This window comes from Diplotaxodon limnothrissa, linkage group LG7 (assembly GCF_057381915.1).
Source record: "Diplotaxodon limnothrissa isolate DT_005_m linkage group LG7, D_limnothrissa_male_GT1.1, whole genome shotgun sequence".
Classification (NCBI taxonomy): domain Eukaryota; kingdom Metazoa; phylum Chordata; class Actinopteri; order Cichliformes; family Cichlidae; genus Diplotaxodon; species Diplotaxodon limnothrissa.
In genome coordinates this window covers 67262795-67275325 of record NC_140602.1, presented here as the reverse complement: position 1 = coordinate 67275325, position 12531 = coordinate 67262795, and the positions used below count along the sequence as shown (strand labels likewise).

Genomic DNA, 12531 nt, shown 5'->3' with positions numbered 1-12531 from the left:
GTGCCCTGTGAGCGTGTTTTTCCAAAGCTAGGGAGATGGTGTCCAAAAAACGCAATAGACTGAATGCAAAAACATTGGATAAACTTATTTTTCTGAATAGTCAATTTTCTGAAGAGTCAATTACATTTAAATGGGTAACATTACATTCATAATACTTTCGTTTTAATTTTCGCTTAATGTGATTCACAATATATTTAAAGATGTCTACAATATTTGCAATGTAAAAGATATAAAATGATTCCATGGACAGTGTATACAAATATGACTAGGTCATTGAATCAGTGTCTGTTGTGAGTCTCAAGTAAGTTGCCTGCAATGATATTTAAGGTCCAGCAGGTGTCAGTATGGAGCAAAATAGCAACACTGTGTCGACACAGTATCGATACAGTTTGGGGAATGTGCTGAAACACTTCACAAGGCCTCATCTACCCATCACTACGCTAGCTCGAGCGAGCGGACGGACGGACGGAACACACAGCATGAAACGAGGGTAGATCGCAACCCGGACAAAGAGAAACACAGGGCTTAAATACACAGAGGGAGCAATCAGGGAATGGGAAACAGAAAGGAAACACAGCTGGGGCAAATCAGGCCTAACGAGACAAAGGAAGCAAAACCAGACACATTAACATGAGACACAGACTTTCAAAGTAAAACAGGAAACACAGACTGAACTTACAGACACAGACTCACAAGCAGGCACTGCAACAGAGGGAACAGAGACGTGGGATCAGGGCAGACACAGAGCCTGACTGGACACAGAATAGAGGGAATAAGGAAGCCAAAACTTGAGAACCACATAAACACACACCAAGAAGAACTGGGGAAAAAATAGAAATGCAAAACAAAAACCAAAATCTTCACAAAAATAAACTAAGATGAGAACACTAATAAAAAGGTACAAAACTGAAATCACTGTGTCAACGACCCAGGTACCCTAAAGGTAGAATATAAATACAATTTAGTGGCCCACAAGTTCAAGTCCAGTTTTATTCAAAGCTGCATTTCCTCCCCTGAGGATGAGCCTGGCCAGCAGAAAGGCAGATGAAGAGTTTCATTGGTCCTCTAACTGTGCCACCACACTGCGCAGTCTATCCACCAGTACTACAGAAGACAAAATATTGTTAGAAATTTAGTAAACTGAACCCCGACAGTCACAGAAAGATAACTGAACATACTGATGGAGTCATTATTATTATTATCACCTCCAGCTGAAGGCCTCTGGAAGCTATCGAAGTCTCGGCACTCGTTTATTAGCTGGCCCAGTTCTGCAGGACAGTCATCGGGAAGCGGCTCTTTGCACTTCTCTTCTAACACCTTCCTATAAATTTCTTCATCTGAAAAACCTGGAAAACATGTACAGACAACTTGGTACGGATGCCTGACTGCACAAGTTCTCAGTGATTCAGGTTCATGGTAGTGTTAGGCAGAGGTGTGGACTCGAGTCACATGACTTGGACTCGAGTCAGACTCGAGTCATTAATTTTATGACTTTAGACTTGACTTGAAAAAATGTTCTAAGACTTGTGACTTGACTTGGACTTTTACACCAATGACTTGGGACTTGAATTGGACTTGAACCGGTTTACTTGAAAAGACTTGATATTTCACCCCAAATATAAAATTTAACATGCATATTATATAGAGATTGAAAATGTGACGTCATTCACGGGTAGAACCGCAAAGGATTCTGGGAACTCGTGGCAAGCGGTACTAGCGCACGCAGGCTTTCAATTAAAATCAGTTATACAGCGATAAAAAGAGACACAAAAATGTCAAGAAGCTGTTGTATTATTAACTGCAATAGCCGGTCGCATGACAGCCACGGGAAGCCGACGAGTAAAGAGATCGGTTGTTATCGGATTACGTCGTTGAAGAGAAATTGTTCGAGCCATGTTTCCGAAGTAACAAAGACGCGACTGGATTGCAGCCATTCAAAGATCAAATATAACGTCCCAGAACACTCCAGCTCACAGGTTAGTCTGCTCCAAGCATTTACACGAAGGTCAGTGTTTTTTAGTAGTTAATACGTCATTTTCATAACATAATTGGTGATATAGGTTACAAGCAAGTCTGGCGCTGAACAGAAATTGTCGCGCTATGCTCCTTTATTTATTGTGCATAAATAGTGAATTGTCCTGACACAATATTGCGTTTCGCCTCTGTTATTATGGTACATTGACAAAAACATATACTTTTATTCACAGGATAAAACAGTTGTTTTGTATCACTAATTGCCCAGTACGATTACAGCATACAATATTATTGTCACTGCTACATTTCTGTGATGCTACCAGAAATTATTTCCACTACTAATTAATTACCGTTGAGCTCAAAGGTCCTATTAATAAACGGTTAAGGAATGTGTATTTATGACGACGATTTGTGAGACTGGTAAACTTATGATACGTACGATGGTCTTTCGTTCTACACGGTGCATTTCAAGGTCCTGCACCCATCTGTCGGTAAACTGTACCTGGGCTTGTTGCAGTGACCTGAAGTTACTAAACTTCATGAGTGTATGCACTCACTCCAAGAACCGTATAATTATAAATATGCATATAAATATGCTAAGATGAGATAGCTGACTTCATCTAACTAGCAAATGTTGTCCAGGCTACGTTGGTGATACAGTTTTTTTTAATGTGTATGATATTTTTGTCATGCGATTTTAAAGCCGGTCCTACAACCGCATCCAAGAATAACATGCAGCTTATCTCAGAACTGTCGGTGAAAATTATTCTTGGAGCTAGGTTTAATTGAGCTGCATTTTAAAGAGGTGCAATTTCACAATTTGTGTATATTTTCTAAGTTCACTATTTTGTCATGTGTTGAGAAAAACACAGATTTAAAAATTACATGGTCTAATATTTACATTTAGCATAACTGCAACATGCTTTTTTCGTTTTTTTTTTTTTAAAGACTCGAAAGGACTTGAAATTCAAAGTTTCAGACTTGTGACTTGACTCGGACTTTTACACCAGTGACTTGAGACTCGACTCTGACTTGCCTGACATTACTTGAGACTTGACTTGAGACTTGAGGATAAAGACTTGAGACTTACTTGAGACTTGCAAAACAATGACTTGGTCCCACCTCTGGTGTTAGGCACTCAAAATGAAGTCGATGGGATTTCATTTTGGTTTGCGAAGACATTTCACTTCTGTATGCATGTGAGTCATTAAACTTCACATGAACCAAGGTATGAATCAAGGCCTGGGCCACTGCTGTCACATGTGCCAAGGTGTGACAGCTCTGTGAGACATTACCATGCCGTGCCATTATTTATTCAATTCGATTCAATTAAATTTTATTTATATAGCTCCAAATTACCACAGCAATCACCTTCACCTTGTATATTTTTAAGTAAAGCCCTTACAGTAATACAGAGACATTAAGATAGTAGCTCAATCAGCTTTTAGAGCAGAATAAGCGTCTTGGAATACAGTTCAAATGTCTTCCCAAAAGAAAATGAAGTCCACCTGCCTTATTTGAAGTGTTTAATACCAGGATAATACAAGTTGATTTTCAGCAGATACAAACCTTCAAAGGGTTTCTTACGGGTTGCGACTTCCCACAGGACGATTCCAAAGCTGAAAGACAACAATGAAAATAGGAACGTTTTAGAAGGAACGTTTTCTAAAGCATTTGGGCATGATCAGTTCATGCCCTAAAACTCACCCAGGTTATGCAGCAGGATGATGTTGTGGAAACACACCAGCAGGTCCACCTTGTAAATCAGGGATATTATAGTTTTTCTATTTGGTTTCTATTTAGTTCAGTTTAATTTCATTTAGTTTCCAGAGTGAGTTTGCTTGTTTCAGTTTAGTTTCAAATTTTTATGTTTAGTTTCAGTTTAGTTTCTATCATCCATCCATCCCCTTTCGCTTATCTGAGGCTGGGTTGCAGGGGCAGCAGCCTAAGCAGAGAAGCCCAGACCTCCTTCTACCCAACCGCTTCCACCAGCTCTTCCAGGGGAACACCAAGCTGTTCCCAGGCCAGCCGAGAGATATAAGCTCTCCAGCTTTTCCTGGGTCTGCCACGGGGCCTCCTCCCCATGAGACATGCCCGGAACACCTCACCGACAAGCAGTGATGGGAATAACGGCGTTACAAGTAACGGCGTTACTTTTTTCAATAACGAGTAATCTAACTAATTACTATTCCTATCGTTACAACGCCGTTACAGTTACTAACAAGAAAATGCGGTCTGTTACTATTTTTCAACAAACAGACGGTTGAAGCTGTGTTCAGCTCACCACATCTTATATCAGTTGCACGGAAGTAGCTGTAAGTAATCTGGGCGCTACAGCTTTAAGCAGCTGCGCGCTCCCGCGGACGGTAATCACGATCACTGTCTAGCACAACAGCTGGACATAAGGGGGCAAAACATTCGCATGAATGCTGCTGTTTGACTGAGGAAGAATAAAGTAGTCGTGGTGAGCCAATCACATGACCACTTAAAGACAAAGCAACAAGGTGATTTATACCAGTTTATAAATTGATCGGCCACGTAAAACCAGAGTCATGATAAACAAGATATACGCGGCGCTTTTTCCTCAATAGTTTCGTCACGTTTACTGTCTAAAGACAGCGCGGCGAGCACTCTCTGCTTATGAGCAAAAATTAAAAAACAAAAAAACGGGAAGTTTTAGGAGTGACGGAGAGAGAGAGAGCAGAAAAAGAGAGAGAGCGAGTTTTGAGATGTGAGAAATCTGTGACGTTTAGCGTGTTTGGGGTGTGTAGTTAATGTGTTGTCTTGTGTAGTTAGTGTGTAGTGTTGTGGATAGTTTTGTGTTGTGTGTCAGAACAATGAGGCGACTGCTGTCTCCAGGTAGAAACAGGAGTGATACACCTGCTGCTGTCAGACCTGCAGGTATCAGGCTGTGATGTTCTCCTTTATAGTGGACACAAATTTTTGGAGTGGCACAAATAATTTGTGGCATCTTATTGAAGAAGAGCTGATTGTTCTGTAAATAGTTTGAAATGGTTATTAAAAAAATCAAGGTAAAAGGTAAATGGCTGCAAATAACTTTGTTGTTTGCAAAACTTGTGCATAGGATTTTAAAATTGACATTTATATTTGCATTTAAAGTTATGAAATATGATCATTAAACATGTTTGTGGTTGTTACAGTAAAAATATAACTTTTTCTACTCTGAGTTTATGTTTTTTGTCTGATTTTAGATCAATTGTGTTAATACAGTATGTCACAATGAAAACATAACTGTAAATTCAGACACGTGAGGTTGTGCTGAAAAGGATGACACCAAACAAAGTAAAATGTGGAGGGAACATCAAAAGTAGTTAAAAATGGCCAATTATACCCTGGACCCCAGAGGGTTAAACGTTTTTTAAAGTAACGCAATAGTTACTTTTCAAGTAATTAATTACTTTTAGAATATTGTAACTCAGTTACTTTTTTTGAAGAAGTAACTTGTAACTATAATTAATTACTTTTTATGAGTAACTTGCCCAACACTGCCGACGAGCCACACGGGAGGCATCTGTGTCAGATGCCTGAACCACCTCAACTGGCTCTATTTAATGTGGAGGAGCAGCAGCTCCACTCTGAGCCCCTCCCAGATGGCTGAACTTCTCACCCAATCTCTCAGGGAGAGACCAGACACCCTTCAGAGGAAGCCCATTTCTGCTGCTTGTATCCAGTTACTACAGTTCTTTCGGTCACTACCCACAGCTTGTGACCATAGGTGAGGGAAGGGACGTAGATCAACCGGTAAATTGAGAGCTTCGCTTTTATACTCAGCTCTTTCTTCACCACGACAGACCGGTACAGTGTCTGCCTCACTGCAGCCGTAACACCAAACTGTCTGTCGATCTCCCGCTCCCTTCTTCCGTCATTCGTAACCAAGACCGTGACATACTTAAACACCATTTTGGATTTGCTCAACTTATCTTTGTCTAATATAAAATTTTAAACATGCCATTGTGACAAATATTCCAAAAATAATAAATCAGTAAGTGTGCTAAAACTTTTTCACATCATTTCAGCTGAACAAAAACTCATTTAATGCTGGTGTGAGTGGAAGTATATCCCAGGCTGGTGCTCACCTGTACATCTCACACTCTTTGCTGTAAGGATGGTTGATGTTGTTGAGCCTCTCGGGAGAGTAGTAGCACAGGGACCTGATTGCGTCGTCATTGGTAGATTGCTTCACCTTTTTCAGAGACGTCTCTGTTTTTGCCAGCTCAAAACCTCCGAGCTAAAAAGAACAACAACATCATCAGTGCTGCTGCTGTTCAATTTGGACTGCAAGGAATCCCAGCATGCACTGCCCTCAGTACCTTGACGGTGTAGCCTTCAGCCACCAAGAACTTGCTGCTGTTGATGCACCCGTGCACCTTAGATTTTTCTTCTGTATTGTGTAGTCTAAAATATGACAGTTAAAAACATTAGTGCATAAACTACACATTCTCATCTCAGGCTCAGCGACTCACCTGCTGTTTGGTTTGGACTTTTTTAAATGTGCTTTCTAAGATTAAAAAAAAAGCAATTATAATAATTATTTATAATATAATAATTTGTCAATAAAGCAGAAACACTGACCGATAGAGTCCTTGTGCTGCATCGAAACACATACGAGCTTTCCTGATCCAGGACAGCCTGCAGTCAGAGTCCAGAACCTGACGAAGACTTCCTTTCTCGCAGTACTCCATGATGATGAAGAACTGAGGGTTGGGTCCTACAGGTAGTCACAAGGACAAGTTATTACAAGTTCATAGCAAACTTTTCCCCATCTTTTGTTGTAATCTCTAATTTTCACTTCCTTCATAATTTTGAAAAATTGCTTCATTTTACTTCCTGTTTTACTTCCTGTTTTATTTTTACAGAAAGTCTTTATAGGACTGCACAGAGTTCTGTGAAAACTTGTTTTTTAAGGGGACTGTAGCTTCTCATGTGACTTTCTTTGTTTTTACTTCTCATTTTTTGTTCTCCCCCAAAAGGGAGGGGGTATGTAATCAGTCCCATTGGCTTATTTCCTTATTTGTTTGCCTGTCTGTCTATTTGTTTAGATGAAAATCAGGTCAAGGCCACACCAAATGCAAAAATCAGCAAAAACTTTACCTTACCCAGATATCACAACAATATACAGGGACATGAAAACTGACATCAGCATGCTATAATAAAAACATTATAACATAAGATAACTTTAGTATAGCCACTGACCGTCCAATGTCTTAACATGCTACAAGGAACTGTGGCATATTAGGAAATTGGACGGTCCAATTGTTCCTTGTCTCTTGTTGTTGTTTTTTTAAACAGACACAGGACCACAAGAATGATTCAGTCTTTATCATATGCTCTGCCAAACAAGCACAATGTCTTGATTGAGTTTACGAATGCCTTGTTATCCCTGTTCCTGTATATAGTCTGCGTCTTCTCCCTGAGTCCTTGTCAGATAGTTGTCTCTTCACCTCAGGTTCCTGCAAACAGTGACCGACTGTGTAAATAAAGTTAATGCTAAAAAGCACGCAAACATCATCGGGTCTGCTGTGGTTTTGTTACAAAGTGCTTGTGCAAGCTCCATGGCACTGTTCCCTGCAGGAGACTCATCAGCTCTGACAGATAGCAATGACATGGGTACCTACTGGCACCAAATGACCTAGAGGATGCCACCAGAATCCTTCAATAAGAACATTTGTATGAGACCATATATTCCCAAACATCAGCTGGGACAAAGTAAAGACTTAGACTCTAAGTTTTACCACCTCTGTCTGTCTGCAACGTTACTGACAGGCTACATTCAACTCACCATTCTCACCCAGGATACTGATACCAAACATTCGCAGGATGTTGGGCGACTCAAATCTCTTCATGGTGTCGACTTCTTTGTTGAAAATGGACTGCACCTTTCTGCAAATGGTAAAAAAAAACCCTTTATGGTGTCAATGAATACATACCGATGTAAATACACGTAAACAGTATTCTAATGTTTGAGCTCAAATTTAAGTTTAGTTTAAACTCCTTCATATCAAATTATTCTTTAATCCTTGTTTCTAGGAGACAGATTTCTCTTCTAGCCAATGTTTTAATGTATTTCTGAATAAACAAAGTCTGCAAATGAATTTAAGTTCATTGGTGGCTTCTGACTATATAGAACTGCTTATTTTATGTAAAAAAAAAAAAATCATTTTTTTTCTCAGTATGCAGCTGAACTGTGGCACAGACCCTAGGTTGGTGTTCACAGGGTCGATATATCTCTTGATGGCAACTGTGAATCCACGATATTCTCCTTTGTAGACCTCTGAGGTTGCTGTTTCCATGAAGGGCTTTTTGGGATGTTTGTACTTTAGCTCCTGTGGTTTAATCATTCGGATGTCCACACTAGTGATGCTGGGCTTATTCACTGTAAAAAGAAGAAAAAAAACTTGTCAGTAAATTATATAAATAATGCATTTTTTTTATTTATGTAGCACCTTTCTAGACAGATTCACAAAGTGCTACACATAACAAATAATAAAAAGGTAAAACAGACAATATAAAACAGGCAAAAAAACCAAAACATAAACCATTCACAGTTCAGCAGTTTGTTTATTTTGTTTATTTTGTTTGCCCAAATTCATGGTGGTATGAGCCTTTTGGGAGTTTCCTCCAGTGATTAAAAATCCAGATTCCCAGTCGTTGTTTTTGTTTCTCTGCATCACAGACATTAAACTGCTGCAGTTTAGTCAGACACTGATAGAGCCCAATGGCCAAAGTTAGTTATGGAAAAATTGTCCTGAATACAGGACAAGTTGTTAATTTGTGACATGGATGTGAAGTTTTTAATCACTCTTTTTAAAAGAGCTTAAATGGCTTTTTCATCTGAATATTTAATTTACTTATGAAGTAAATTAAATACTTCATAAGTATTCGTATTACTAGGAGTAAGGTGAACGGCAACTGCAAGATATTATATCGCAGATCTACATTCGGTCAGTCAGCTTTTTCTATAAAGGCTCGCCATCTGTGGAGCACACTTCCAACCGATATCAAATTGATTACAGACATTAGATCTTTTACATTGAAGGTTAAAGTGTGGTTAAAGGGAAATCAAAGATGTAGTCATTTTAACTAATGATTTTAATTTCATTTAAAATTATTGTCGAGTAGCTGTAATTGTATTTATGATGTAATTTGGTTTTATGAAAATGTATGTTTTATTGTAAAATGTATCTATTTAGATTGTAAGCCCAACAAGGGACAATTGTTGAAAATTAGCAGTAGCTATAAACCTGTGCGGCACATCAGTTTCATGGCTTGCACTTGAACTATGTTAAACTGCGCTGTCCCTTTTAAATAAATAAATTCACGTTACCCTATGAGGCTGACCCATCCCTATATACTCTAAGGGTCTGTAGATGTGAAATTCATCTGATTTTGACGGGGTCAGGTGGGCCTTTGTTTTTTCAGATTTAGTTGTTTCTATCCGTAATGAAACTCTATATGTGCTGCACTCACACATCTCCACGACTTTTTCCACGTTGACTTTAAGATGCTCAAACTGTTTCAGCATGGTGTTGGTTTTCTCTTGCTGATCCTTCATGTAGTCCAGGAGCACTGAAGAGCAAACAGAGAAAGCCATACTCTGATTCCCCATCCAAACTCTAGGATCTAATTTGACAACATTACTGATATCGTTACTCCTGCTTTACCTCAAATATTGTGAAAATGTTTTTTCTTGAAAGAAAAAAACAACTTCCTGTTCTCAACATTTTATCTGTGTCTTTGTTGAAAAATGTCTTTCAGGCTAGTGGTCCCTGAGTGCTCACTATAATCAGCACCTTACTGCTCTCTGGCCAAATCCCTCCTTATTTTAAGAATGCTGTCATCCACAGATAAAAAAAAAACCCCAAAACAAACAAGCTTGGTCCTTCACTTCTTGGCAGATAAAGACCAATCTCAAAATTACAGTTTATTGCTAAGATTTTATAAAAAGGCTGTAGCTAAGCAGCTTACAGCCGTTTTGGACAAATGCAGTATAACTGACACATGCCAATTTGAATTATAACCATCTAAAAGGCTCAACTTTGTTCATATAAGTTCTTCTTTACACAGTAAGGTTAATTATAGATGACCTCTAATTTGTTGCCTCTGATTCCAGATAAAACTGAGGTTATTTTACTCGGCCCAGAAAGTCTTAGAAATATGGTATCTAAGCAGATTCTTGCTCTGGATGGCATTACCTTGGCCTCCAGTAACACTGTGAGGAACCTTGGAGTCACTTTTGACCAGGACATGTCCTTCAATGCACATATTAAACAAACATGTAAGACTGCTTTCTTCCATTTGCGCAACATCTCTAAAATGAGAAATATCCTGTCTCAGAGTGACGCTGAAAAACTAGTTCATGCATTTATTACTTCCAGGCTGGACTTTTTAGTCCTGACAGGGACTAGAAAGAGAGAGCAGATTTCCCCTTCATTGGCTTCCTGTTAAATCCAGAATTCAAAATCCTGCTCCTCACTTACAAGGTCTTAAATAATCAGGCCCCATCATATCTTAATGACCTTGTAGTACCATATCACCCTATTAGAGCACTTCGCTCTCGCTCTGCAGGCCTACTTGTTGTTCCTAGAGTATTTAGAAGTAGAATGGGAGGCAAAGCCTTCAGTTTTCAGGCCCCTCTTCTGTGGAACCAGCTTCCAGTTTGGATTCGGGAGACAGACACTATCTCTACTTTTAAGATCAGGCTTAAACCTTTCCTTTTTGCTAAAGCATATAGTCAGGGCTGGACCAGGTGACCCTGAATCCTCCCTTAGTTATTCTGCAATAGGTGTGGACTGCTGGGAGATTCCCATGATGCATTGAGTGTTTCTTCTTCAGTCACTTTTTTTCACTCACTAAATGTTTATACACCTCTCTGCATTTAATTATTAGTAATTATAAATCCCCAGCTCTCTTTATAAATCTTTGGTTCACTCTTGTTTATATCATGTAAGAAATATTGCAATGTTAAGTCCCATTATATCACTCTAGAATGGGGAAATGTTAGTAATGCACTTATTTCATCACGTTTGGATTATTGTAATTCACTGTTTACTTGTCTAAGCAAAAGCTCCCTGGATTGTCTGCAGGTTGTTCAGATCTCTGCTGAAAGGCTTCTGACCAAATCTGTTGCTGCTCCAGCTGCACTGGCTCCCAATTCACTCAAGAACTCATTTTAAGATTGTGGGTCTGACTTTCAGTCCTCTTCATAGACACACACTTGTTAGCTGTAAACAAAATTAGGAAACTTTCTGGTAAAGATCCTGCTCTCTTGGTCCACTTATCCCTGCATAACAATGGACAAGTATCACATTTGAGACCAAGTAGTTAATTGTTTCTGCTCAAATCTCTCTACAAAAGCAAATCCATAATCAGTTTCCCCTCACATGTCTTCAGTTCTGCGTCGTCCTCCCTCCCATCCAACTGATCTTCTTTCTCTCTGGTCGTCTGTTTAAATACCTCATACAGCATGTTCCCCTGCTCCACCTGCAAAGCTCCAGACAGCACCTGGAAGGCATCGTTGAGCCGTTCGTTCACACTGTTGAACTCGTCTCCATGGTTGCTGGAGTTTAGGATGCGCTCCACCAAATTGGCTGAGGCATATTTTCTGATAAGTTCCTGTGCTGATTGAAGAGTGACGGACAGTTCTCTCAGAGGTTTCTCTACCCCTGGAGGCGTCTGTTTGATGGACTTCACCAGCTTCTCCAAGGCTTTGACTCGGTTACAAACACGTCGGCAGCGCTTTTTATTGGCCTTCACATTCTCAACCAGGTCATAGATCTGTGAGGCGATGGACAGGATGGGATCTACAAAGTCCATGACAAGCTAAAGAGACAGAGAGGATGGACAGTTTATACAGAATAAACTGAAACTGAAAAAAAAATCTGAGTACAATATTATTTATTTTTAATGAGTTGAAGTAACAAGAAAAAATCAAACAAGTCTAACTTCGATCTAGAATCATAGCTCTTTTCCTTAAGCATTAGTATCGTTTTTGTAGAGAAACGTGATGCATCGATTTCCAGAGTCTGGAATGAATTAAAACTAAATTGAAATGAAGAAACCAACCATCGTTTTAAAAATGGCTAATGAAAACTATTAAAGAGCTGAAATAATTTAGACTTTTTCAGACTTAACCACAGATGCGCCTGTAAATATAGTCCCTCTGGATTTCTCTAACTTCTCTGTTTTGACCGCTCTTACACAATACCCAATGATTTTTTTTTACCTGAACCGTGATGTTTATTCTTAAACTGATCCAGTCTCAAACAGAAATCTGAAAGTAACAGGTGTCCAACACTTTGATGTACTCCCCCCTCATTCTTCCTCTGTGAAAGAGTTAAAACTGTGCTGCAGCAGACACTCAGAGAAGATTTCCCTCAAATTCTCACTGAGGGTTCAGTTTAAACAAAATCAAAGAACAAGAAAAAACGACCCTGGAGTACGCACACATCCTGACGTACACACAACAGAATCACTACACAGCAGGAAGTGCAGCTTTTCTGTAAATGTTTAAACTTGTTTCTTCACAGAGTCATCAAA

General features: G+C 39.3%; 1 protein-coding gene across 2 annotated transcripts; it reads right to left on the bottom strand.

Moving 5' to 3' along the window:
• Positions 1 to 1054: 1054 nt before the first annotated feature.
• Positions 1055 to 11808, bottom strand: LOC146629651 (mixed lineage kinase domain-like protein). Of its 2 annotated transcripts, none has more exons than XM_085358778.1 (10): positions 11376 to 11808; positions 9463 to 9561; positions 8187 to 8368; positions 7775 to 7871; positions 6568 to 6703; positions 6306 to 6390; positions 6072 to 6223; positions 3544 to 3593; positions 1206 to 1346; positions 1055 to 1104 (listed from the first exon to the last, which is right to left on the bottom strand). In XM_085358778.1, the coding sequence occupies exons 1-10, from the start codon at positions 11806 to 11808 to the stop codon at positions 1055 to 1057; spliced, it is 1425 nt and encodes a 474-aa protein (XP_085214904.1). The 2 variants fall into 2 exon arrangements, with proteins under 2 accessions (XP_085214904.1, XP_085214903.1); XM_085358777.1 differs by having other exon boundaries at positions 7775 to 7875; positions 8191 to 8368.
• Positions 11809 to 12531: the final 723 nt, after the last annotated feature.